Here is a 27,979-nt window from a genome sequence, read left to right as displayed (position 1 = left end):
CACCTTAGCGAATATTTTTCGTTCATGACACAGGCTCACTGCTCCTTGTACCTGCAGTGCTGGTAGTCAGAGTTCCCACTCTACTTGCAACTTTAATTTTAAATTTGTATGTTTTTGTATATTTGCAGGTCCTCCTGGGATTTAGAATTAATTGTATTCATTTGGTTTTCGGTGATGATGGTCCCTCCCTGTAAACAATCTGTTAATGTTATGTCCTTTTATGTAGATTGTACTGTTCATTGCACAATTATATTTCACTTCAGGATAATTGACATTTTTTGTTTACTAGTACTTGGATTGATACTTTAGTCATTTTATGTCAATACTTTGTAATCATGTCAGTTATACTGGAAGAGTTGCTTGACTTGTAGGTCCTTTCATGAGTTGTAAATCATAATTGCCCACTATAAGTCTCACAGTGCCATGGAGAATGACACATTTCCCCTGTCTTTATCTGTGTCTTTTTAATGTAACTTCTTTAATTACTCAGTGATGTTGGTATCAGCAAACATCATAAAGAGGTCAGAAGTAATAGAAGGAGAATTACATTATTTAGTACAGGTAAGAGGAGCATATCATCGAGTTGAAATGCAGCTACACAGAACAGAATGTGAGCAGGCTAAAGGCTGCTGCTTCTTCTGTATCACCTCTCCTCAGGTGTTTTGCACTATATATTGTCCTTACTCCCAAGCAATTTTTTTTTTTTTTGGCAGTAAGTCATTGTGAGAGGGAGGTAAAGAAATAGTGTTCTTGAAATCCGTGAAGGGAGGGGGGGTTGTGTGTCTGTGTATTTGCTTTCTGTGTGGTGAACAGCGTTTGACTCTGTCCTAGTTTTTATGATTAATTTGTGAGAACTAGTAGGACCATAGTATGAGGTGCTAGAAATGGAGCTGTCTGCCATTTTGGACAAATTGAAAGGTTGAGTTGAAATGCCTATTCAACTAAAAAAATGACCTAGTTGTAATGACTCTTCAACTAAGAAAACAAATAGCATCCATCATTCTAGCAGTACTTCGATGTTTCTAAAGGATATCTGAACAGATATCTCAAATAAGACTGGAATACAGCCTCAAAATTGCTTTAAATATATCACAACAGTTTTTCTTCTACATCTTTCTTCCTGTTGCTTTCAGAGGAAGTACTGTTGAAGCTGTTTTGAGGAACTGAAGCTTTGTATTTAAGATTTCATACTAGCAATAATATTGCTTCATTACCTACTATATTAAAATATTTATAAAATATTACAACTATTGCAAGACCTGAAACTTGATTTATATTCATTTGGAGCTTTTGCTTAAGGATACCGAAGTAGTGAATTGATTTCACTTTAACTATGCAATTCCTTTTCTTACGAAGTTTGTAAGGTTACTATGGCCTGTTCTTAATTGCTTACGTAATGGAGAAATGGCAGGTTCAGGAATAATAAAACTCGTATTCTTGTTCATGATTTCAATTTATTTGTGTAAACCTCATTTCTGCTCTTATTTGTCACTGATTATTTCAGCTTCCTACAGATCTGTCATGCATAGAATCACAATCATCTAGGTTGGAAAAGACCATCAAGATCATCAAGTCCAACAGTCGACCTGAACTGCTGAGTCCCAGCACTAAACCATGTCCCTTAGTGCTATACCCACATGCCTCTTAAATGCTTCCAGTGATTGGAACTCGACCAAAACGACAATATCATTGTCATTTTGATTTTAGTCAGGTAAAGTTAAATTATAGGGCTGGGATTTAATGAAAAGCTCCATGTTCATAGATAGTTGCAAATCAGATCTTAGAAACAGCAAGAGGGTTCCATAGGTGTTTAAGCGAGAAATATCTTATTTCTTTTTGAATCCTTAAAGTCAAACATTTATCCTTAATGTAGCTGAATTTTCTGTGGTAATAATGAAAATACTAGTGACTGCAGTCTTTCTATCTGGTAATGTTTCTGTAGTTAATTAGGTATGCAGTCACAGACAGTAGGGTCTTGTGGTTTTTATGACAAAACTAGAACAGCAAAACCACCACTTACATGAAGGAAGCATAGCAAATTCTTCCAATTGTGTTCTTCCACTCCGAATAACATCCTGGTGTTGAAGTTAGCAGCTTGTAGAGAACTTCTGCTATTAACCATTCTCACTTTCAAAATTGCACTACAGAGTTCTGAATATTGCCAGAAATAATTAAAATTAGCCCGAACTTGTCATTATTTTGACTCATTGGAGTATTTTTGTAGGATCATTTACAAAGATAAGTCCTTTTGATTACCAGGGAGCCAGTGCCTAGGATGCCCTGGGATGCTCAGTGTAGGAGGGCTCAGGAGGGGAGGAGGTGAGGGTATGGTACTTGATTGCACTAGTGATGAGTCAGTAATGTAATCCTATTACAAGTAATTTCCTCTGTGTTACATGATATAAATAAGTTTTATATCTAAACCATATTTGGGGGTGTGGGGAGGTGGGGGCTGGAATTATGAAGTAGCAGTGCCAGGCCTGAGGATATTCTTCAGCAGGGCCAGAAACAAAACTCTGTAATTCCCAGTTTTTAGAATTTCGAGTGTAATTGACATGTTTAGCTAAGATTTTGTTTAGCAGCCTGCAACTTGTTCAGGTTTATGCTGATTGTAAGGATTATTTTAAGAAGAAAAAATACGTACTTCTGTCTTTCCTGAAGCAGTGCTTCTCAATCAGCATTGTGTGATGAACTGATACTATATTAGTAGTTTTTCAGTTAGCAGTGAGAGAATTGACTAGATGCCAGATAAGTTGCATTTGTGTTGCAAATTAGCTTGTCTTCTTACAGGTAAGTGCAGTATCTGAGTGGGTTTGACCATGAATCAGATTTGCCAGATTGTAAAGAAGGATATAAAACATGGCAAAGGCAGCAGGGCCCTCTGGTCACAGTTAAATGTAAAATGTTTTTGTGAAAGTCATCTTATGACAGACTGTCAAGTCTAGACACTGGTTACTCCCATCATTATCTACTACTTTCAATTTGTTGCATCAACTCCTGTCATTTGTCATTAAAATAATTTACTGCAGTATGCTGCATACCTGACCCTCAAAAAAATAAAATAATCATGAAATAGTAGTAAGTGATTTCTGATAAGGTTTCTTCACATGTTTTATGTGAGAAAATTAAAATGTTACTCTGCATGAGGAAGGATGTCTCTATCAGAGAGAGTACCAGAATCCTGATTACATGTTTTTCAGTCCTGCACATTAGCTACAAGAATACCTTTCTCTGTTATTGGATTTGGTAGGTTTTCTTTGACAAAGGCAGTTTCAAAAGGAACTGCATTTACCTAATAGATGAAATGATAAAAACTTCCATACGTACATGTGCCGATGAAATACAGCTTCAGAAACAGAGATTGAACTCATGTTGAAAACCTCATTTTGTAATTTTGGAATGATGATGGATGGTAATTGTTTTGGCATGTGATGAAATGGTATTTCTCATCTCCTCTTCTGTGGAAGTTCCTAAGAGAGATAAGTCTCTTTGAAGTAAGCTGTTTAATTGTAGGCTATATTCAGCTGATTTAGTTGTAACAGAATTTTGCTGCATAAAAAATTCTGCTGCATAAATCTTGACTTCTTTTCACTGTTTACACTATGTGTGTCTGGATATCAATGACGTGATATCATGGTGTCTAATATGTGCAGGAACATGAACTCTTATGAATACTTAAGCTTTGAAATGATGGGCATCAGCTGTGTGCATGCTGTTTTGTCCAATGGTAAGTTCTGTATAGTTCACCAACTTGAAGGAGAGCTACTTGAAGAAAAGCTTGTTTGCATTTATCTGGCATTTACTGTGGGGTAAGAACATGTATGTGGTCAGTTGCTGTTGAAGAGCTATAACGTACTTCTTTACCTGTGGTAATTAGTGTGGCCATACTTGAATCAGCCTGTTTAAAAAAAAATAATAAAATGTTTCCTTGGAAACTGTAGCAGGTAGCAAAACAGACAGTTTTAACTTTATCCCTTTAAAATCACAGGTAATGTAGATCACATTATTTACCATAAAATAACTATACTGTTGAGCTGCAGCCTGTTGGTGATTCATCAATAGCATCAGAATTATCTGCAATTAAAAAAAAAAAAAAAAAGTTTGAAGACATAATAATCTTGGGAAGTCTGCCTGTGAGCTTAAATGTGCTGTAGGTCACTAACAATGGATTAACAAAATTAGATTAACAAAAAAAAATGTTTTAACCTGCTATTGCATGTTGTTCTTGCTAGATGCTTATATAAAGTACCAGTTCCCTCCCCACACCCAGCAGAGGAAGCATTTTACTATAAAAAGATGTGTCTGTCATAGAGGACTTTGAGGTTGTTTAACCCAAGAAAGCTGTGCTACTATTCTCCTTTATTGCTTTTAGTTTTCTCCTTCACCTGTTCATGAATCCTCTCCCACAGTGCAACCCTGCATCATCACCCAGCTTGTGAAAAAAGTTGGTTCCTATAATCAGATTCTCATTGGCTTTTCATTTCTCTCTCCTTTCCATTTTATGTACCCTGTATAGTTACTGGCTGGTGTTCTTTTCCTCTACCTTCCACCAAAGTTTGCTGAATTTGCCCCAACACTCTATTAAGATTGCTCTTGCTGGTGTTTCTGGTGGCCACAGACCTTTCACCTTCATCCTCTATGATATGGTTCAAGTATTCAACATGCTCTTTTTGAAATCTTGTTTTCCTCTGGCCTCTGTCTAACTGTGTTGTTCATCGTCCTCCTGAGACATCTGATTCTCTCCAAGTCCCTGACAATTTTGGGGGGGTTATATCCTCTTTTCTGCTGACATGGCACTTCTGTGATTTGCCTCTCTCCTGCAGGCTTGTCTTCTGAATTTACTACCATCTCATTTCTTCAGTATATCTTAAGATGTTTTCAATGTCATTCTGTATGTGCCCTGTTTCAGTCTCTGCCTGAAGCATCAACTGAGGCAAGCCTGTCAGAGTAAAACTACAGGACTCTCGTGTATTATATGTTTTTTTTTTTTTTTTTAAACCCAGAAGCATCTAATTAAATACAATTAATGAATGTACAAATTTGGCATAACAGTTTTGTTTAAGAGCACAAGAGATCCCGTTTTCCCAGAAGTGTTATTGAAAAAATGAAGTGTAAGCATAAGATGTTTGTTTCATAAGTTCACAAAGCTGTACGAAAATCTGCCAAGTCTCTATAGCTCCCAGATGGTCAGTAGCATGTCTTAAGAGAGCAATTTTAGTATTTCAGGGGAGCCATGGGATTTCATGTCATTAAATAAGAATTGGCAAGATCCATCACATCTTGTACTCTGAAACCATCCCAGATGTGTCCAGTTTTCAGTAATTTCTTCTTTTTTTTGGCATTTCAGTGAAGAAAATAATAACTATGTTCTGGTTATAATTGCATAATCTTTTGCTTTGTAGTAAGGTGTACTATTTCATTAAAATCACTGTGGGTAGATAAAAGTCAGTATACTGTATCTTTGTACTTGCATAAATAGCAACTCAATACTTCAAAATAAGACAATCTTTTCTTAAAAATGTTTTGTATTACTGAAGTTTAGAGGCTTAGTTACACTGCATATTAGGGTTTTACTTTTGCAGCAATATTAATTTGATTTTATATAAAATGAATATATGGCCATTATTAATGTTCTGTGATTTCTTTATGGTTACATTAGATAAGCCTTATAGTAATCCCGGCTGTGTGAAAATTAATGACTTTGTAAGATTCTGTTTTGTTTTCATTTTGTCGGAAGATGATCAGATGTCCTTTTAAACTAGATGCCACTGAGGTTGCTGATGTCATACAATCATACATAATCCTAATAAACCCCTGGACATTTTTCTACTCCATTTTCTACCTCAAAGCAGGATCAACTAGAGCAGCTTGCTCAATTGGGGTTTGGATATCTTAAATGATGGACACTCTACCACCTCTGTGGGCAACCTGTTCCAATATTCAGTCACCCTTTACAGTATTTATTTAAATTTATTTCTTACATCTAAACAGAATTTCCTCTGTGTCACTTTATGCCCATTGCCTCTTTTTTGTGTTGCTGGGCACCAATGAGAAGAGTTTGGCTCTCTTTATTCCTGCACCCACTTCTGAATCAGATATCTCTACGCTTTGATAAGATCTCCCGAGAGCCTTTTCTTCTCCAGGCTGCACAGTTCATATCTCTTAGCCTCTCCTTACATGATAGGGCCCTCCATGCCTTCAATCATCTTTGTGGCCCCTGGTTCATGTCTCTCTTGTGCTGGGCAGCCTGAACCTGGACGCTGCGCTCCAGATACCATCTCACCAGAGCTGAGAAAGATCCCCTCCCTCAACCTGCTGGTGATGCTTAAAGCCCTCCATGATGCTGTTGGGCTTCCTTTCTATGGGGGCATATTGCTGGCTTATCCTCAGTTTGCTGGCCACCAGGACTCGTTTTTTTTTTTTTTTTTTTTTTTTTTTTTTTTCTGCAAAGCTGCTTTCCAGCCAGTAGGCCCCCAGCCTGCTGATGCTGGAACTATTTCCCACTGTGATAAATATCAGAGTTTTCTGAGGAATGTTTGTAATATCACCAGTGGATGGATCTGGGGTTTTTGAGCCTCATTCTTGTTTGTGTTGCAAGTTATTTTATTTTTTTTAAGTACTAGGTTTCATATCCTTTTTTTCTGAAGGCACATAGGATTCAATTGCACGTTGCTGTACATCATCTGTGCTATATATAGCATGTGTTCTGGATATATGTGCTCTCATTCTCTGTCAGGCGCATTGGAAGGAGTTAAGTTAGGCATGTGATCTGCATTAAGATAAATGGAACAGCATTAAGCAAAAATTCTTTACCAGACATGACACGGTAGTTTTTGCAGCTTGGCTGATGGATACTGCCTTGTTACATGCTAGTAACTCAATTGTATGAGTTTATTTGCTTTCTAAGAAAAGAAATGGGAATAGCAAGTGGAATATTCATTAAATTTGTTTCAATTAAACCCAGAGCATGAATATTTATATTGAAGCTCTCTTTTTCAAAATTATTTCTTCTTCCTTACAGTAATAAAGGTCCTGTACAATTCAGTTCAACAGGACCCTGAGGGACAGTAAAATGATCAGGTTTTTAATTTTTTTTATTTTAGCAACTCTACCTATGTGTTAGCTCATTTCTTATGTCAGCCAAGGCGTATGGTTTTACTGGAACACTGTTTTTACAACTGTATCTCTACAACTATATTCCCAGGTGACTTTTTCTGCAGGGCTTCTGATATTTAATACAGTTTGTAATCTTCTTTTTTAGAAGAATGAGGAAGACAATTCTTTTACAAAGACCTATCTTTGTAGAAAATATTTTTTTCCAAAGTTTGACTCACTAGAGCAAGCAGCATGGTTCACTTTCTCTAATTCAGGACAGGATCAGTAGTTTTTCCCTTTTGTCAAAGATTGATTTTTTTTTTTCCTGACAAATGAATGTTTACTCTTCTGCACCTTTTGTATCACTGAACTGCTCTGTTCAAACATATATCATACACAGGGTACAATGTTTTTGTGAATGAATGGCCTACTTTCCCTAGACTATCTTTATTCTGTTGACAGACTGTTGACAAATTGGCAGCAAAACTCAACAGAATTTTGGGCTATATTTGCCTATATTTGGCACTACCTTCAGAGGTAGTGTGCTCTTGCTGTGAGTTTTTTCTCATTAGACTGATATTTTGATGAACCATGATGTCCTCTTCATAGAAGTAAAATGCTTGTTCTTGAAAAGAAGCTTTGATCTTATGCCTTTCTACTTCCAGAATGCCAGTGTTGTACCTTCTTTTCTATCTATTAAATAATGTCACTGTGTTTGCTCAGGTTTCTAAAGTCTTCTGTTTCTAACCTGTTTTTTTTTTTTTCCCCTACACTCACTGTCTTGTGGCTTCCTGAATGGCCAGGACATTGCCTAATTGAGCTCAAAACCCCTTTACTGGTGTATTTCTCATAGCTAATGAAGGTTTTGTTGTGCTGTGTCTATGCTGTGTTTAGACAAAGCTATAGTTTTCTACTGAAAAAGTGTTTTTCTTGCTAACTAAATGATGGCTTATGTTTCTACTAACACGTAAAAAAATTGGTTATGCTTCCTGTAGTTTGAACACCTGCCCATGGAGAATGAACTGAGATTGCAAATGCACAGCTGGAAGCTAAACTTTGAGGAAATGGGAAAATGTATTGAAACATCTTTTTACTTGTGTTTTATTTGAGTACTAAGCATACTTAGCAGTGTCACCTACAAACATTTACAAATAATACCTGAATCATTACTGAGTGCTCAACTTCAGTTGTGTTGCTTTTCCCATCTATTATTTACTTCTGATCAGTTCAGAAATTTATGGTCTTTATGTGACTGATTTGGTGTGATGCAAGCCAGAGGACTGAAAAATGGGGAAAGGGAAAGAGAAGAGAGAATGGGAGTGGGTGACGGTAACTATTATAACTATCATGTGTGTATGAAAACTAGTTTTACCTGCGCTATATTAAAAGTGCAGTGCGTATTTCAAAAGTAACTGATTTCATACCTTCACAGTGAAGTTAGTGAAGTTAATAGAAATGTAATGGTTCCTACACAGTTCTGTGTCAAAGGTGAATTTTGAAATGGAGGATTCAGAGAAGTTGCTGCATTCGGCAGACTCGTTGATGCTAATATGTGGCTTTCTTTTAGTCTGGAAGATTGCACCCCTCAAACTGTTTATTATGCTGTCACAGTTTTTTGGTGTACTTCAAAACCCTAGTATAGGTTTGTCAAAGTTCCATCTCTTTGTTTAGTCAAAGACCTACTTTTTATTCGGTTTGGTGAACTCATTTTTTCTGTTTTCTAGGGGAGGGCAACATATTACAAAGCTACTGTGTATCTTCCCAAAGTTGAATGATTTTAGTATACCTGTTTACTTTCTGTTTCCTTTTTTTCCTTATATACTAAAGTTACTTGAACTTAGGTATTTTAGTCTACGTAACAATACAGAAATGCTGGTGTGTAACTCCAACAAGCTTTTGAGGTTGAAAACAAATTTGAAATGATAATTGTAGTAAGGCATGTTGCATTCCGATTATGTTTTATAATAAGTGACTGAACATGATTTTTGACAACGAGGGGAACTGGATTAAGTTCAAGAATTCTAACTTTCGTTCATTGGTTTGACATAGGTTTCCTATGTTAACTTGTAAATTCAGTTGAGGCAAGTTGTACAGTAGTACTTAGCACTCAGTGGTCACAAAAAGAAATACCCAGTTCCTCAATGCAATTCAGCATGTTTTATGAGGAAGTGATTAGAAAAATGATTAATATTAATGAGATGCTTTGGCATTTTAATTAGGAAAATGTCGGTTTTTAAAATAGAAATTCTTAATATAAGTTTCATTTAAATATAGTGAGAGTGTAATATTGTTTTAACTGCAGGTACCGGGAGGCTATTCAGAAGTGGGATGAAGCACTTCAGTTAACTCCAGATGATGCTACGCTTTATGAGATGAAATCACAGGTAAATCATGACAATTCTTTGGGAATGTAGAAATTTAAACTCTGTGGTCATTGACCAGATACTGGCTGATGTTGCTGTATGCATAAACTACATCAAAATTAATTTAGGATTTCCATTTATTCTTAACACAAAGGAGTATCTTGTAGCAGGAGTTAAAAATATGCTGTATTCCAGTCAATCATAATAAATAACATCTTTGCTAGGAACTGAATTAGGATGTTACAATGTAGAAGAAGCAACCGAAATACCTGAAAAATATATTTTTGAAGGAGCAGAGAGAGCCTTACTCTTGACAGATGAACAAGATTAACAGTGTGCCCTGGCGGCCAGGAGGGCCAACCGCACCCTGGGGTGCATCAGGTACGGCACTGCTAGCTGGTGGAGGGAAGGGATTGTCCTGCTCTGCTCTGCGCTGGTGGGGCCTCACCTCCCATGCTGTGTGAAGATTTTATCCTCATTATAAAAAGGACATAAAACTATCAAAGAGCATCCAAGGGAGGACTACAAAGCTGGTGAAGGGTGTAAAGGGCAAGACATATGAAGAGCAGCTGAGGTCCTTTGCCAGGGGGCCCAAAAAGACCCTTGGTTTGCTCAGCCCCGAGCAGAGCAGGCTGAGGGGAGGCCTCATGGCGGCCTGCAGCTCCCTCACGAGGGGAGCGGAGGGGCAGGCGCTGACCTCTGCTCTCTGGGGACAGCGACAGGACCTGAGGGAACGGCATGGAGCTGGGACAGGGGAGGGTCGGGCTGGGGGTTAGGGAAAGGCTCTGCACCCAGAGGGTGGTTGGGCTCTGGGACAGGCTCCCCAGGGCAGTGGGCACAGCACCGAGCTGCTGGAGTTCAGGAAGCATTTGGACAACGCTCTCAGACATATGGTTTGGTTTTTCGGATGGTCCTTAGGGGACCCAGGAGTTGGACTCAATGATCTTTGTGGGTCCCTTCCAACTCTGATATTCTGTCATTCTACAAAGTTTGACTCTGCCATTAGAAATCTGCCTACTCTTTTTAGTTGAAAGAGTTGGCTTAATATTCTCAACATTAAACACGGGTACTGTACACAAGACATGCTACACTCCGTTTTCACATTAAGTATTCCAAAGATAAATTAGTCTTGGAAAACAGCATTAGATGGAATATATTTATGACATTAACTCATCAAAGCCTTTATTTTACAAATGTTTTGATGAAAAAGGCTTGCAGCCATCAACACTTCTTGTCAAAGTTATGACATCAGCTTGTAATTTAAGTGTGTCTCCTTGTGTAGTTTAGATGGCAAAAGTGCCAAGATTTGTTGTTTTGTTTGGATCAGGAAGCTTTTGTCTCCATCTTTTTGCCAAGGTACAAAAGTACTTTTTTCCCCCAAATTAAATAAAGATGCTGTTCTAAAAACATGTTTTTAATTTGAATTGAGAATGAGAACAAGAAAATGTATGGCTTCTGCTTTTTTATCACATTATTTTTTGGTGTTTAATACCTGTTTAAGCTGCTTGATTCAGTTGCTAAAAGCTTTTGTCCATCTTCATCACATTTTTTCTACTTTTTAATTATTATTATTATTTTTAAGAATATAATGGTTATGCTATGTCAGAGTTGAGATGAATGGAAACAGAAAACACTTGCCAAGCTGCTGAACATGTTACCTGTGTTTTGATGTTTTTGTTTGTAGGGCGTCGTAGCTTAGCAGGCTAGAGGGAAGATGAAAAGCAGCGATGTTGTATTTTTGCACTTTTACAGGGACTGCTTCAACAGGAATGGACAGGAACCATCTCCTCACATCAACGATTTAGGTTTCTTTTTTTGAAACATAAGAAACTTCTCTTCTTACTAATGTGCCACAATATAAACACATTTGTATCCTCTGTGAGAGAGCCTTTTGTTGCTTCAGAAGAAACAGTGGGAGTTATTTCTTCTTCATTCATGTTTTCTGAAATGCTTAACTAATAGTTTAAACCATTAATTAATTGCGTATGATGTTGTCACTTCATGTATGTAACTACAAAAGTCAGAGGACAGGTAAATAAATTGAGATGAAGGGAAAAGACTGAAACTTACATGTGGAAGAAAGGCTCTTTAAAAAAACAATCTTCCATCTGTTTTACAGATTAGAAAGGGAAAAAAAAAAAGTACTCTTAGGGAAATAGCTACCCAAAATATGGGGGAGAAAGACTTTGTCTATAGCTGGGAGAAGAAAAAGAGAAAGGAAAAATACCACATCAATGAATGTACTATACCAGTGTTGGAAAGCATGGTATATTTTTTAGTTTTAAAATTGTTACTGCTGCTGCAATTTGATTCTGGTATAGAGATAACAAAACCGAAAACACAAGATGTGGTAACTGCTACTTTTTTTTTTCTGGATGTTATCACAACTTCTCTCATGTTGTCAGTGAACTGAAAAAAGTTAGATTCTCTAAAATAATAAATTGAGTATTGTTGGATTACTTTATCAGCATATATGTATATACGGGGTGAAAATCTTGGGTGGTGTGGGTGGGAAGATTCGAAACTTTTATCAGTCCTACAGATTTTTTGGCTATAAATAAAAACTTAACTCTTGTTTGAGTAAAACAGACCACATAGTAGGATATCTTGATATCGCTGATATCTTGATAAGATACCTTAAGAAGAGATGATTCGAGTGCTTTATTGCTGGCTCCTTTATGCAGAATGTTTTTGCTGTAGCATTTATTTTGCAATTTGTTTCTTCTGTGTCTTACTCAAGAGTATTCTGTTGAAAAAGGCAGTGGAAATAACGGGAGTACAGGGAATTGTTAGCTTACCAAGGTCTGGACTAGGGTGTGGAGTGACCTGTGCAAACAGGTGCTTACTACATCATCATTCAATTGGTACTCCAGATGCAATACCTAATACTGACGTGTGGTTGCATGCTTGGCACTCCCAATCCTTCTATATTTCATCTAAATGACCAAGGTATATAGAACCATAGAATCGTACAATATCCCAAGTTGGAAGGGATCCACAGCGATCATGGAGTCCAACTCCTGGCTTCACACAGGTCTACCCAAAAATTCAGACCACGTGTCTGAGAGCATAGTCCAAGCTCTTCTTAAACTCCAACGGGCTTGGTGCCGTGACCATGTCCCTGGTGAGCCTGTTCCAGTGTGCGACCACCCTCTGGGTGCAGAACCTCTTACTGATATCCAGCCTGAACCTCGCCTGTTGCAGCTTCACTCCATTCCCTTGGGTCCTATCACTGGTGACTAAAGAGAATAGATTGGCGCCAGCCCCTCCGCTCCCCTTCATGAGGAAGCTGTGGGCCATGATGAGGTCTCCCCTCAGCCTTCTCTTTTCCAGACTGAGGAATATGTAAGTGACTTGGAGGAAGAGGATACTTTGCTTTCCTGCTTACCAGGAAGGGCTCAGAAGCCAGCTGTGTGACTGTAATTTGGCTTGTAAAACTTTTTTGCCTGTCATAATACTGTTGGAGAGGAAAAAACCTGAAAGAATGAGGGAATTCAGGCTTTCACTTCCAGCTCATCTTCGTGTAGAAGGGAGCACAGCTGGACAGTTGCACTGTTTCCCTTTGGTTTCACTTTTTGTTATTACATAATATATTCTCATTCATGGTGTAACAGAAGATAAATTTATGTGCAAAATAGTGTACATTTATAAAATTATTTCTTAAATCTTTTTAACAAAACCTCTTTTTTAATCTTGTAAATTGGCAGTAGTTCTTTAGTACATGCAAATAACTATTACAGATGTTGTTTGCGGTATGACTTACGCTTACTGGAAGCTGATTAGTATAATGTGTAATCTGATACCTTTCTACTTTTGAAGGCACTAATATGAGCTGTAAAAGTCCACTTTTTGCCAAAATAGGAATATGTTAAGTCATTCCAAAAATACTGTGGTTCATATTTAAATGATACCGTCTTATGGCTGAGTATGTAACTCCAATCCATCACACCAGCACAAATACTGAAGCTATTACTGTGTAGCTAAATGAGGAAGTTTAGGTAGCTCCAGATTTGGAAGAAAGCTGTACACCAATTTCAGCAAGGGCTTGACCAGTATTGGGACCATGAAAACCTGCCTGTCTTGATGCAAGTCATGTACTAGAGGTAGTGATTCATGCTAAGAATGACTTTGCACTATATGCAAAGATTCTTTATGGTCTATACTGATTTTCTGTCCGTGAAGAAAAGTCTCCCTGTGAGTCATGCTTTTTGAGAATTAACATAGGATGGGGCGTTTTTAATGGGTCTGAATATCTGTGTATCCTGTTAGGTTTATGAAGATTATCTTGAGTTGGGTTATATAGCAGCTCCCCAGTTCATCAGCATTTGCTTTCTCGGCAGCAAAACAACATCTTAAATAACCTGTTTAATATGCAGCTCAGAAAAATACACTAATGACACAATAGGAATCTGTAAATATTTATGGAAAGACTTAAAGATCCCTATTTTAACTGATGTGGGACAAATGTCTTTCCTAATTTCTGAAGAACGGAAATAGCATTTAAAGTTTTCAATTGTCAATGACAGTTCCATTAAGAGTGTTTCCAGAAAATCATATGGGAGCTGTGGAATTGCTCAACTGTATTTTGGTTCAAAACCCATAAAAGTAGATGAGTTTGTTTCCATCGCTCTCAGCTACCCTTTGATCCCTTTAAAAACAGATGATTATGGTGTGTTGAGAGGTTAGGGGTGCACATATTGTTCTCCTTTTCATGCAAGATGTTTCAATTTATATAGCTTATATTCCCTTACCAGCTTAAATTGTTTCCCTGTTGCAAGAACACTGAGTATCCAGTAAATGTTTATGCAAGCAGTTCAGTTCTGTATTATTACAATTATTTATTGTTTTGGCAAAACTAACACCCATTGTATTAATTCTGGTATTAGATACTTGGTATCATACTCAAAGGAGTGCATAAAGCCCACCTACATTAATGTAGTCTCTTAGACTGCTTGAAATTCATTGAGGCCTAAGCTTTTAAACATTCATTGCATTATTTCACTGCTGCTTTGAATTACAAAGATGGAGGAGCATGCATGAAGGAGATGTGTCAATTAGGGTCTGAACTTTTGTACAGCAGACTAGCCAGGACTCTCTTCTTGGGGCAAGAGAGGTGTCAAAGAGCAATGGTACATATAATGAATTTACTTGGGATTCAGGCACGATTCCTGAGAATTCACCTGGCTAGTGTTACTCATGCAGTGATATTTGTACCACAGAGATCTCAGATAACAAATTCTGGAACGCCCTGTGCAACTATGACAGCATTCCTGCAGTTCTTCTGGGATCTGCATAATAGTTTAACGTTGATGGACTTCACATGAATTCCTCTATATTTGGGGGACAGGATCAATCTATTTGTTTTGCCAAGCCTTAACATATTCTTAGCATGTCAGGTTTAAAGTAACGTATTTCAAAGTAAATGTAAAATAGCTTATTTAAAGGAATCCTAAAGTGCACATGCAATAGGATATAGATATGTATTGAAATGTGTGAATACAAATGCAAACATACAAAAACGGTTATCATAGAATCATGGAATGGGTTGGTTTGGAAGGGACCTCTAATATCAGATAATTCCCACTCTCTGCCATGGACAGGGAAACCTCTCACTAGATCAGGTTGCTCAAAGCCCCCATCCTGGCCTTGAACACTTGGGATGGGGCATACACAGCTCTTCTGGGCAACCTGTTCCAGTTCCTCACCATCCTTTTTTTTTACCAAAGAACTTTTTTACTAATGTCTAATTTAAATCTCCCCTCTGTTAGTTTAAAGCCATTCCCCCTTGTCCTGTCACTGTACCCCGTGACAAAGAGTCCCTCCTCAGCTTTCTTGTAGGCCTCCTTTAGGTACTGGAAGGCTGTGATGAGGTCTCCCTGGAGCCTTCTCTTCTCCAGACTGAACAACACCAACTCCCTCAGCCTGTCTTTGTAGGAGAGGTGCCTTCAGCCTTCTGATCATCTGGACTCTGGATTCACTCCAACAACCCCACGTCCTTCTTGTGCTGGGGGGGGCTCATGAGCTGGGTGCAGGACTGCAGGTAGGGTCTAACGAGTGCAGAGTGGAGGTGGAAAATCACCTCCCTTGCCCTGCTGGCCACGTTGCTTTTCATGCAGCCCAGGTTACATTTGGCTTTCCGGGCTGCAAGCATGCATTGCCAGCTCAAGTTATGTAAATTTAATAAGCTTTTTGGCTGTTTATCAGCTGTCTGAGGATCTAGTTTCTGTACAGCCCTGCATCCTCAATTTGCATTCATTGAACAGGATCAGGATTTCAACTGCATATCTCTCTTTGTATGCCAAACCCATATTGATATTTAAATTGTTCCACCCTTGTTCTTAAGGATTAAGAAATTCAGAGCTCAGTGAAGAAATAATTTCAACTTCCCTCTTTCCCTCTTTGTGCTTAAGAAATTATAAAGTTTCTAAGAAATGGCCAGATTTCATAATCAGTAGTTTAAGTTAACAAATCAGCTAATAATTGCTGATTTATATATAGTTGGTCACATATATGGTCATTAGCAATGATATGTTTGTTACGGAATTATAAATTTAGCTTAATACAAGCTCTGCATTACCGACAATCAGTTGGAACCAGACACGGTGGTAAAAGATCAATTTATGGTGATGACTGCTGCCAACCTGTTCATGAGGGATACCACGGCAAAATAAATAAAGAAAATGAGAGAGGAATGTGGTTATTATTTTTTTTTTCCTCAGGCCCACTAGAATCCCTCTGCTGGAACAGGCCTTTGGCTAATGTGGCTATTATAGTCACTAAACTGTGTAGGTACGAACCAGTCTGAACTGAATTTAATGTACTCTTCCAAAAGGCAGTCTTATACTCCTATTTTCTCATGACAGATAGAAACTTTGCTACTAACTGCTGAGATAAATCGATTTAAAAATAGCATTGTACATTTCTGTGAATAGAAAAAAAAGTCTAGAAATTTACTAAGTAAAACAAATATTACTTCTAAGCAAAATAGCATGTCATGCTTACAGTGCAAAATGCTGTACCTGTGTAAGTTGAAGAGGAGATTCACTGTGAGGGTTGGGGCAGAGCATCTGCCGACTCTGAAGTTCTTGTGCTGTCCTTGAACTGTATTTGGCCTCTGTGGAACTGGATGAACTTCAGAATATGAACTGCTGAATTCTTCATGTATTCTTTGTCAATATTACAGATGTATGCATTATATTGACTATATAGTTGTGTTCAAAATATTTTTAGTTGTTCTTGATTTGTGTTGATTGAGATTAACCAGTTTGTGATGTACTGTAATTATATAATGTACTGGTGTTACTTCCACAGTGCAAGCTACTAAGCAAATAAATATTTTAGTGTTCTAGATAGGTTGATTTATTTAATCTGCAAAGATATGAACTTCAGAGATACCTATCAATGAAGGATATGAAACCGTCAGTGTCCAAAGGAGGTCTATGAAGATGGCAAAGGGTCTAGAGGGGAAGACATATGAGGAGCAGCTGAGGTCCCTTGGTTTGCTCAGCCCAGAGCAGAGCAGGCTGAGGGGAGGCCTCATGGCGGCCTGCAGCTCCCTCACAAGGGGAGCGGAGGGGCAGGCGCTGAGCTCTGCTCTCTGGGGACAGCAACAGGACCCGAGGGAACGGCATGGAGCTGGGACAGGGGAGGGTCAGGCTGGGGCTTAGGGAAAGGCTCTGCACCCAGAGGGTGGTCGGGCACTGGGACGGGCTCCCCAGGGCAGTCAGTGGTCATGGCACTGAGACTGCTGGAGTTCAGGAAGCCTTTGGACAATGCTCTCAGACATAGGGTCTGGTTTCTGGTTTGTGCTGTGTGGATCTAGGAGTAGGACTCAATGATCCTTGTGGGTCCCTTCCAACTCAGGATATTCTGTGGTTCTATGATTCCTAAGATATCTATTACCTAGTGGGAGGGTGGAGGTGCTGTGTGTAGCAGAGGAGAGAGATTCTTTGCAGAAGTGTCCACCAAAATAGTAAAAGGCAATGCTTACCAATGACAGCAACATAAATTCCAATTTTACGTGAGGAAGAAAAAAAACCACTTTTCAGTGAAAATGATTATTCTTTCTGAAGATTTCGGAAGAAACTGGAATTATTTAGTTTATTTGATGTTGAACAACCAGATTGAAGTTAACAGTCTTTGTTTGAGGAGGTTGGACTATATGACCTCCAGAGGTTCCTACTAACCTAACTGAGTTTGTAATTCTCTTCTTTGATCACAATGTAAGCAAGTATAAATGGTAGGGAGTTTCATTTTATTTTTTTAAACTGGGATGTAGTAAAAAGAGTTTACCAAGAAAACTTTGAAAATTACAGAAAGGTCCATAACAAAAGGTTTTGTTGTATGGTACAACAGATGTTGCTTCGTGGCATGGGTAAATGTGAACTGGTTACAGGTAGGAAGAATTTTATTCATGACTAGTTCAAAATTGGTTGCTGGGTGGAAGAAGGAATTGGGTCATTTTCACTGGACTTGGAATGTGTCTATATATAGTGATTCAGCTTCAAGACATTGATCTCATCTAAAGTGAGGACTCATTCGGATTCATAACACTTCCAAAATATTGTGGGTAGCACAGGACAGGTCATGCTACTGCCTGGATTTTTTCACTTAGTCAGTCTCCTGATGACTGTTGCAATATTTGATTTTTTTTTTTCCTTCACAAAGTTCTCCACTCTCACTTTTTATTTATTTATTTATTTATTTATTTTTTAAGCTAGACCTATTAAACAAAGTCACCATAGTGACATAGATGTTCTTTGTTTCAATGCATGTGATAATTGTATGTCTGTGTTGGAATAAAATAACCTCAGAGAAGCCACCTACTGAACAGCTTTATAAGAAATATATTAAAAATGACTAGATGGAAGTATGTCCATAGGAAAGAGAGAGCTTTTTCTGTTTTGTAAGATTTTGTTTTCTTCTCTAATTGATTAGCTTTAACAATGTTTTCTAATGAATTGCATTCACTGTAACTGGAAAATAAAATTTGCAATGAGGTTACTTAACTGTGAGGCTTGAGTGCCATCTTGTTAATGAAATTTGCAAAAGAAGTTTCATGCAAGAAATTAGTAACAGAAAAGGAACAGAATCTTAGTGTCAGCTCCTAAAAGGGACATTCATAAATAGGCACATATCTTGATCCTTACTTTACAGGGAGGTGATTCTGGCAAAACAGCCCTTTTCCCTCATAGCTTGCTTGAAAAAAAAGACCTGTTTTGCTGATAAGATTGTCTCTTTGTGGAGGTTTTTCCAAGAATAATTATGACAAGTAAAAGCTTGATATTTTTGTCCTTTCAAATTACAAGGTTATATCAGTGCATTTTTCTGAGAGATATGTAGTTTCTCTGAAGCATCATGCTATTTATCCGGTTATTGAAAAATACCCTAATGCAACTGAACTAGTGGTTTTTTTGTTGTTGTTTTGTTTTGTTTTTTTGAAGGTAAGTCCATTTTAAAGAAATGCTGGGTGACTAGTCTAATTATTTCTAGTAGTTTACGACCAATAAAATAATGCTTGCTTGTTACTGTTTAGACTCATAATCTGAGCATTTGCTAGAAGTGACTAGCAGAGAATAGCAGAGAGTGACAACTATTAATCTCTGTCCAAAAAAAAAAATTCTACCAAAAATACATGAACATAGTTGTCAATATAAATTGAACCAAAAGAGATCACACAAAGCAGCTGATGAAGTAATGTAATTGTATGTGTGTCTGGATTCATGCTGATTATAGCTTGTGGTTTAGAGTCAATTGTACTGTAGTCCGAAAAAGATTAAGAAAAGGTCAAGAGCTTTGTTGTACTAAGTACCATAGAGCTCCCGAAAAGATACGTTCTGCACATGGAGGAGTTCCTTCTGAAAGGAATTCAACCAAATCAAAGAGCATGGTTATTTCAGAGAGAGCATTTGGGGGTAGGTTACTTCACCCAGTTTTCTTCAGAATAATTCTGGCAATACAGTTAAATATCCAAGTCTAAACAAACGTACAATTACAACAAATGACTGTAACAATGAGAAGATACAATACAGCAAAGTGGCTGCAAGTATTCTAATAAATACAGGTGTGGGGACTGCTACTGGTTGACAGATTCCTGTTTTGGTCACATATCTGAAGGAAAAAGTAATAGATCAGCTCAAGTATTTCAAGCATCTGCGTTGAGATGAAAGAAGACCTGGAGACATCTTTCTGAGAAAAAGAAAACTAGACCATTATGTTCATGCCATGTTTGATCAAGTAAAAATAACGTATTCAAAACCAGATAAATGAACCAAAAAACATAAATTCTTAAAATGAGGATAAAATCAATTTGTGTACAGTTGGAACTGAGCTCAAGACTTTGAACAAGACACTCATTCATTGTGTCTTATTTTTTTTTTTTAAAACAAATGAACAGTGGTTCATTATAGTGCGATATATAGGGATCAAGGAAACCAACAATGAAGAGAATAGAATCAAAACAATGTGAAAGGACTTAAGAGAGAGAAAAAGAACCTTCATAGACTCAATGGCTCGAGTTGGAAAGGACCTTAAAGATCACCCAGTTCCACCACCCCTGCCATAGGCAGAGACGCCACCCACTAGATCAGGTTGCCCAGAGCCTCTTCCAACCTGGACTTCAACACCTCCAGGGATGGGGCAGCCACAAGTTCTCTGGGCAACCTGTTGCAGTGCCTCACTACCCTTTGAAGAGTTTCCTTCTAACTTCTAATCTAAACCTCCCGCCTTTTAGTTTAAAACTGTTCCCCCTTGTCCTGTCATTATCTGACCAAAGAGTCGTTCTCTGTCGTTTTTGTAAGTGCCATTTAAGTACTAAAAAAAAAGGAGGTCTCCCAAAAACCTTCTCTTCTTCTGAACAGCCCCAGATCTCTCAGCCTTTCTGAAAGTGCTCCAGCCCTCCAAGCATCTTTGTGGCCTTCCTCTGGACCTGCTCTTACAGCCCCACATCCCTCTTGTGCTGGGGGCCCCAGCCCAGGACGCAGCACTCCACGTGGGGCCTCACCAGGGCAGAGCAGAGGGGCACAATCCCCTCCCTCCACCTGCTGCCCACCCCTCTGTTGGTGCAGCCCAGGACGCAGTTGGCCTTCTGGGCTGCAGGCACACACTGCTGGCTCATGTCAAGCTTTTTGTCTATCAGAGCCCACAAGTCCTTCTCTGCAGGGCTGCTCTCAATGGGTTCTTCTCCCAGTCTGTGCTCATGTCTGGGGTTGCCCCGACCCAGGTGCAGCACCTTGCACTTGGACTTGTTGAACCTCATTCAGTTCATGTGGGTCCACTTCTCCAGCTTGTCCAGGTCCCTCTGGATGGCATCCCTTCCTTCTGTTGAATCACTGCACCACTCAGCTTGGTGTCATCTGCAAACTTGGTGGGGGTGCACTCGATCCCACTGTCTGTGTCATTGATAAAGATACTGAAAAGCACCAGTCCCAAGACAGACCCTGAGGGACAAGGCTCATGACCAGCCCCCACCTGGATATAGAACCACTGACCACAACACTCTGGGTACAACTATCAAGCCAATTCCTTATCCATTGGTTCACCCTTCAAATCCATATCTTTCCAATGTCAAGATTAGGATGTCATGTGGGACCATGTCAAAGGCCTTACAGAAGTCCAGGTAGATGACATTGGTTGGTCTTCCCTTGTCAACTGATGCAGTCACTCCATCGCAGAAGGCCACCAGATGAGTCAGGCACAATTTGCCCGTGGTGAAGCCATGCTGGCTGTCCCAGATCACCTCCTTTTCTTGCATGTGCCTTAACATTGCCTCCAGGAGGATTCGTTCCATGATCTTGCCAGGCACAGAGATGAGAATTTATTTATATTTATATTTGTAATGATGTTTTGGAGTAGTTGCAGTAGAAAGTACTTGTAAAAAGTACTGAATAGTCTGAGATGCATAAAATCGTTCAAGTAATGTTATACTTAGATTTGTTTTCTATTATGAGAATAAATACATTAAGAGATGAATGTAAAAGCTAGTTGAGGGGTACAAAATTGTTTAATCTTGGTAGGATGTACACCTCTCCTCAGGTAACAGTTTGACTCAATTCATGGATCTGCTGCAGACAGGAGAAGCTGCACACAAAAAATCAGTTGAACTGAAAGTTTCAGAAAAATAAATAATATTCATTACAAACTTTGCTGAGAAAGTACAGTTGTTGGGAACTATTAAGAGAAAAAAGGGAGAAATGCCAGTGACATGACATACAGCTATGGAGTGTGTTTAAAGATTTTTAGGTACTTTAAATTCCAGTGTGCAGTCTGTTAAATCAAGTTAAAGCAAAACCATGCAATTACTCTCCAGAAAAATATAATCTTACTAAAATATCAGAGGTATGGATCCAAAGGCTTTATTGGAAGCTTTGTTTATCGTGTTTCTTGTGTGCAGGGTTATTTTCTGAAGTAAAGCTCTCTTAGTCTTCTACTCCAGTTACCCTCATACTGCACGAGTACTTTGTGAATTAAAGTTAATTGATTAATTAAATTAAGATAATTGCATTTGAATCTTCCTTTATGCTACGCTCATATTTGTCTGTTCAATATATCATGGGGCTGTAAGATTAAATAACTGCGTTTTACTCTTTAGCAGCAGTGAGAATGTGCTCTGATATTATTTGTCATGCTTCTGGGTTGACCAGTTGGGAAGAAAGTGGTTGCCCACACATGAGTCGTACTTGTGTGGTTCATATTTTCATCATACTGTTGGAATGCAGTTCTCATTTGTTTCTTACACTGTTATCTATCACCATAGCATGCGGGTGTCTGAAATCATGATCTCAGAGTGATGCAGGTCTTCAGGTAACATGCCAGTCTCATGGAGGTCTTGGAAAAATAAAGCAAGCTTTGAGACATGATATGTGCTGTTAGCTATGATTTATAGGCTTAGTTATGGAGATTCAGTGCAAGGGACAGGATGCTTTGGTAACAGGCTCACACTAACCTGTAGTGTTTGTTGAGTAAATGAGATTTCCAGATTCAGAAAACCACCATTTAACAGTTTTTATGTAGATTACTTCCTATCCAAGTAAAGCATTCTGCAATAGCAAAGCCTTCTCTCCACATAAAATAATCATTTTTACAGTTGTTTCCATGCTGAATTACAAGGGTTATTGCTGTAGTTGTATCACATGCACTGTAACTGTGTTGGGTAGATTTTGGTTCTCTATTAAAAAAAACACACGGGCATTTTGCAACAGCACTTGCTTATGTATTGTGATTAATTCTCAGTGTGTTTCTGCTCTAGTGTAATATCACAGTTCTGTTATTCTTTTACAGAATGTGGGATTTGTAGGCGGGAGGGAGAGACATGGATGCCTTCAGAAGCAATTCATCTACTTCTAGGAGAGTTGCGTAAATTGTTCAGATGGATCATCCTGTAGCACTCCTGTTTCTCTCTGTGAGCTATGGAGCGACACTGGGTGACTCTTAGATTAGGCAACTGTCTTGTAAACTATAAAAACCTGGGTGAGACAAACCTGTCCTTATTACTGAAACAAGGCTGGTTCCTTGTGTAATCCTGGAAAATTTAATTCCATTTTCAGTTTGTTTATTCTTATTCCTCTTATTTTTCTGCCATAGGTCCTGATGTCATTACATGAAATGTTTCCAGCAGTGCATGCAGCAGAAATGGCTGTTCAGAGAAACCCACATTCCTGGGATGCCTGGCAGACTTTGGGACGTGCCCAGCTTGGATTAGGAGAGATAGCACTGGTAGGAAAATCGACAACATCGATATGCTAAAATTATAAACTGCATCCTCTGATTTGTGCATGAGAGAATGAAAGTACAGAAATATCCAAGGTAGCTCAGTATCTTTAAATAACCTGAAAATAGGCAAGGAAGAAGGTTCTTGCTATTAATTGTCAGTACGTCCTCTACTTGGTTGTTTTTCACAAGTGCTTTCTTTGTGGTTATGTCACTGCGCTTGTGCAAGACTTGTCAAGCTGAAAGCCTTTTGTGTAACATGCTGTGTTTGAGCGATGGCTTTATGTAACAATATGTTGACATAACTGCACATACTACATTCTGGGTGCTGTACCGCTACAGTGCTTTAAAGCTGAAGGTCCTGTGAAGTCCCAGGTGATAATTCAGCCTCAGTTTTATACATGGCTGTTAATAGACATCCAGCATCGTTTTTGTTTTTCCTGTCTCCTACTTTCCAGCTTCAGGTGCAGCAAATCACGTATGCACCTACATGCTTCCCTGTGGCTTCTTGACTCCAATTGATGGGTGAAGTTGATTCTCTTGCTAAAAAGAGAGTAAAAAGGCTGGGGTGTGCTGCAGTAGCTCAAGTGCATCTTTTCTCTAGCTGCAGCTGTACTGTCCCATCGTACTGTCTTGGCCACATTGTGACCAGATGACTCATCCCCCACATCAAATCACCCACTGTTTACAGGTTATAATGGAATAATTTTCTGCGTGTTAAAGTGTGGAAACATAGTGAGTGAACTTCTAAATTCAGATACATTCAGAAAAGTCCATTTGAAAAATAACTCATCACTAACTCTTAGATTAAAAAAAAGAAAAAAAGATACTGTCTTGATTTTAGTTCTAATACAAAGTAGCTTTATGTCGGTTTGGTAGAAATAAATAATTTTGTCATTAGAGTATTTCTGGAAAGGTGCAATGTTAGGGCTGAAAAATTTTCAGGAATAAAAAAAATGTTTTTTTTTTTTTTTTTTTTGAGTGAGGCTAACAAATCATGCGTAAACATTTTTTTTTTATTATAGTGGTACTAAATAAAATAAAATAAAGCAGTCCCAAAATGTGAGAATAACATAAGGCAAAAGCAGAGCTTTGCAGATGTGTGTGTAGTGTGCTCCTTTATATTGTCACACTATGATAAAATGAAATATTTAGTATAAATCCATACATATCTGCATCACCTCAAATAACTGGTGACATTTTGTTGCTTTTGTGTTGTAGAAGGTAAGGGCAGATGGTCTGTCATGTCTGGATCAACGACCTATAAATCCTTCTTTTTTCCTTAAGTGCTTCAAATTGTCTCTGTAAATTATGTCTGAGATTTTAAATACATTTAAATACATTATAAATCCTTTTTTTTTTCCCTTAAGTGACTGAAATTGTCACTGTAAATTATGTCTGAGATTTTAAATACATTAGTCTCAGGAAATTCCAAGTTATTTCCTGCAAGGTAACTGATGCTTCTTATTCTATAAAAAATGCTACAATCACAGTAATGAAAATTATAGGTACTGATTTACCCTTATTAGTTATACCACCAGGTCTGCTCACCAGGTCCTATAAGCTTCATCTGCATTAAATAGGCACATCGTGCCAACAGAAGTGGGTATCTCAAGTTAATTGTGCTGGGGACTTATCCACAGAGTGTTCATTTTGTTGTAATTCAGACTAGCTCTGTTTGGAGCTTCAGGTGCTCTCGGAGTACATCATCGAGTTTAATCACAAAGGAATCTAGTTTATGTTGTCTGAGACTACTCCACAATGCAAGCCAAATCCTTTTAAGTGGAACAGTCAGAGATTTGCATCAAAGCACATTATGGATCTGAAACAAAACACTTCTGTAGGTGCACCTGTAGTTACGTTTTGTTGACCTTACTGCCTGAGAGAGACAGGTGGCGTTACCACCAGGTAGGTTGTGCCCTCTGAATGCTTTTGTCTCTTTGTTTTCCAAGGAGGGATCCCAGGGGAGGGTAAGCTCCCTTCCATTGGCTTCTCCAGTGCTCTGACATGGGATGTTTCTACTTTGCTTTTCTGTGTGTTTAAGACATATTGATTTGTCTTCTGATGAAGGTGTTCTCATACAGAAAAGTGCTTTGGGAGGTATAATGCTCACTATTTTCAAATGAATGAATTTTTAAGGAATCCTAAAAGATTCCTTAAGGAGTTTTAAAAGACTGGAGAAGTCTTAACAGGTTAAATGATTTTTCAGATAATGAACCTGTGGAGGCTTCTTGAACTAGTGATCTGCTGTAATTATCTTCTTCCCATTAGCTTTTCGTGATTTTCTCATCTTCCACCGCATTATATTTTTTACAAAGAAAACCTAATAAAACATAAACGTCATCAGTTTTAGTAATGTTTGAGATTTGGGAATTATTGCTCTTCTCCAGTGCAGCTTTACTGTTTCATCATTTGAGTTCTCTTCCCCCACCTCCTAACCTTCAATGTGTTTCTTTGCTACCCACATCCTGCCAAATGTTCTGTCGTAAACATTTTAATTACTTCACAACAAATGATGCACTTTTCTTAGGAAAAACAATTTATTGTATTTTGATCTTGTTTCCCCTGTCTAAAATAAGGCTTCCAAACAAATCTAATCTCTAATAATGTGCCACACAAGATATTCATTTATTTCAAATGAAAAGAAGGATTTTTTTTGTCAAACTGGTGAAAAGAAACAGAATGAGATAAATTAGCCCCGTTTTCATTAACTTACAAGAAATATTTTGTTCTTTTTTCTGAATTTAGTAAGTACGGTAAATCAATAGTGACAAATGCAAACAAGCAGAACTTAATTTCTGCAACTCAAGTAAGATGTAGTAATTTCTTAAATTCTAGAAACCAGTTTGTAAAAGCACACTTACGAGTAAACTGCAACATGAATATAGAAACTGCAGAAATGTATAATCAAGCTTGCAATATTTCTCTAATTGTAAATGTTTGCTTCTAAAAGGGAGTTTTACTGTATTGGTGATGACAGTCTAAACAGTAGCAATTTCTTCATATCTTCATTAGAACAATTCTTCCCATTAGAGAAAGTGAGACCCATGCTTTCATTTGAAAAAAAAAAAAAAAAAAGAAGAACAAAAATCCACCAAACAAATGACAAAAAACAACAAAGGCAGCATTAAGGAATGACCAGCTAAAAGCAGCTTAGCCTCCCACCTTGGAGATATTCAGAAGCTATCTGGACATGGTCTGCAGCAACCAGTTCTGGGTGTCCCTGCTTGAGCAGGATGTTGGACCCGGTGACTCCCAAGGTCACTGCCAGCTGCAACCATTCTGTGACATAAGTTTACCCCATTGTGAGCTGAGCCCTCGTTTTCAAAGCTAGGATATTCAGGATTGTGAAGATGTGTAAATATGAACCAGCTGTGGATGCTTGCTGCTTGATGTTTAGAAGAATGCAGCTTGCTGTGTTACTACTAAGTAGGTGGTTGTGTAAGAGTGAGACTGCATTCTGTAAAAGAAATCAGCTCTTGACAATATGAATCTTCAAATCAGACTTTTCCTTTAATTTTTCCTGAAATAAATAGTGTTGAGGTCTTTATGTGTAGTGATAGCAGTTATTCAAAGAGGAATTATTATATTTTTATTGGAATCTGTTTGGGAATCAAAAGAAACATTAACAGAACATGATGGCATTTATGTGTAGCCTTCATAACTGATGGTTGGTCTTCCACTGAAATGCAAAAAAAGCCTGTACTTCAGATTGTGTTCCTGCCACACTGAGGGAATAAACAACTCAGATTTTATTTTTATAGACTTACATGGGATTAAAATATTTAATTGCACTGCTCTGATGATCTTCCTTCTAAGCCCAACATAATGTGTGGATGATTTTTGTAGTCAACTATTTATGCACATTGATGGAATATTTAACTTTATTATACTAATATAGTCAGCACTTGCTATTCTTATGTGCATAAATGAAAATAAAATGATCCAATTAAATTTTAAAAATAGTTATTTGGTTTATAATTTTGGCTTAGAAATTCTTGTAACTCCATTTGAAGTGTGAAACAAAAGCTCTGTTATTTATTTATATATATATATATTTATAAAGTGCCTATCACTGTATTGATAAACACTCTTTGAAACCACTCTGATGACAGGAGTAAGAACAGGAGTTGGCCTGGTACTGCCTTCCTTATCAAGACTTGATAAAAGACATTGATTTAAAATAAAAAATCACAGGGCTTGTTTTTGTCCTGCTGACTCCATCCTAAACTACATGCCAGACACTTACACATTCTAGCACATAGTATCTGGGAGGTATTAAAGTAAAATTTGAGAGAAAATAAAATGCTTAGTCAAATAAAAAGAGTTAAATTCTTTTCAGCAGCTTTGAACGGTCCGAGTCAGGAATAGATACCGCTTAGTAATGGAAGGTTCCCAACAGGTCCTATACCTGTTATGTAGTCCCCAGCTCCTATAGTGTATTTATTTATTTTTATTTATTTTATTTTATTTTATTTTTATTTTTTATTTTTATTTATTTATTTTTTTACACTGTTGGAAGTCATAAATATATTTTAGTATACCATCAAATATATGTATAATTTTAATGCATGAAAATGTCATCTACTCAGAGATTATTTTTATTTTCAGGAAGTAAAGCAGAAGAGCAAGGAAATTTCCATAAGCTTAAGTGTTCTTTCAACAGATCTATTCTAGCAGATTTATAGGCATTCTTTAGAACATGTTCACGTAACAATTTTATCCATATAATTTGGTAATAGAGAAGTCAAATATTCTGAGTTCTATTGACGAGATAGTATTTTATTCTCTTGATCAACCTGGATTATGCTTAT

General features: G+C 37.8%; 1 protein-coding gene across 1 annotated transcript in view; it reads left to right on the top strand.

The window, feature by feature from the left end:
* Positions 1–27,979, top strand: part of TTC33 (tetratricopeptide repeat domain 33) — a 51,318-nt gene that overhangs the window by 16,041 nt on the left and 7,298 nt on the right. Inside the window, exons 2-3 of the mRNA XM_084503789.1 lie at positions 9,398–9,479; positions 23,040–23,171. Of these exons, the coding sequence (XP_084359915.1) occupies positions 9,398–9,479; positions 23,040–23,171 (214 nt within the window). The remainder of the gene's footprint in view (positions 1–9,397; positions 9,480–23,039; positions 23,172–27,979) is intronic.

Source organism: Aythya ferina (assembly GCF_964211825.1).
Source record: "Aythya ferina genome assembly, chromosome: Z".
Taxonomy (NCBI): domain Eukaryota; kingdom Metazoa; phylum Chordata; class Aves; order Anseriformes; family Anatidae; genus Aythya; species Aythya ferina.
This window is presented reverse-complemented; position numbering and strand designations above follow the sequence as displayed.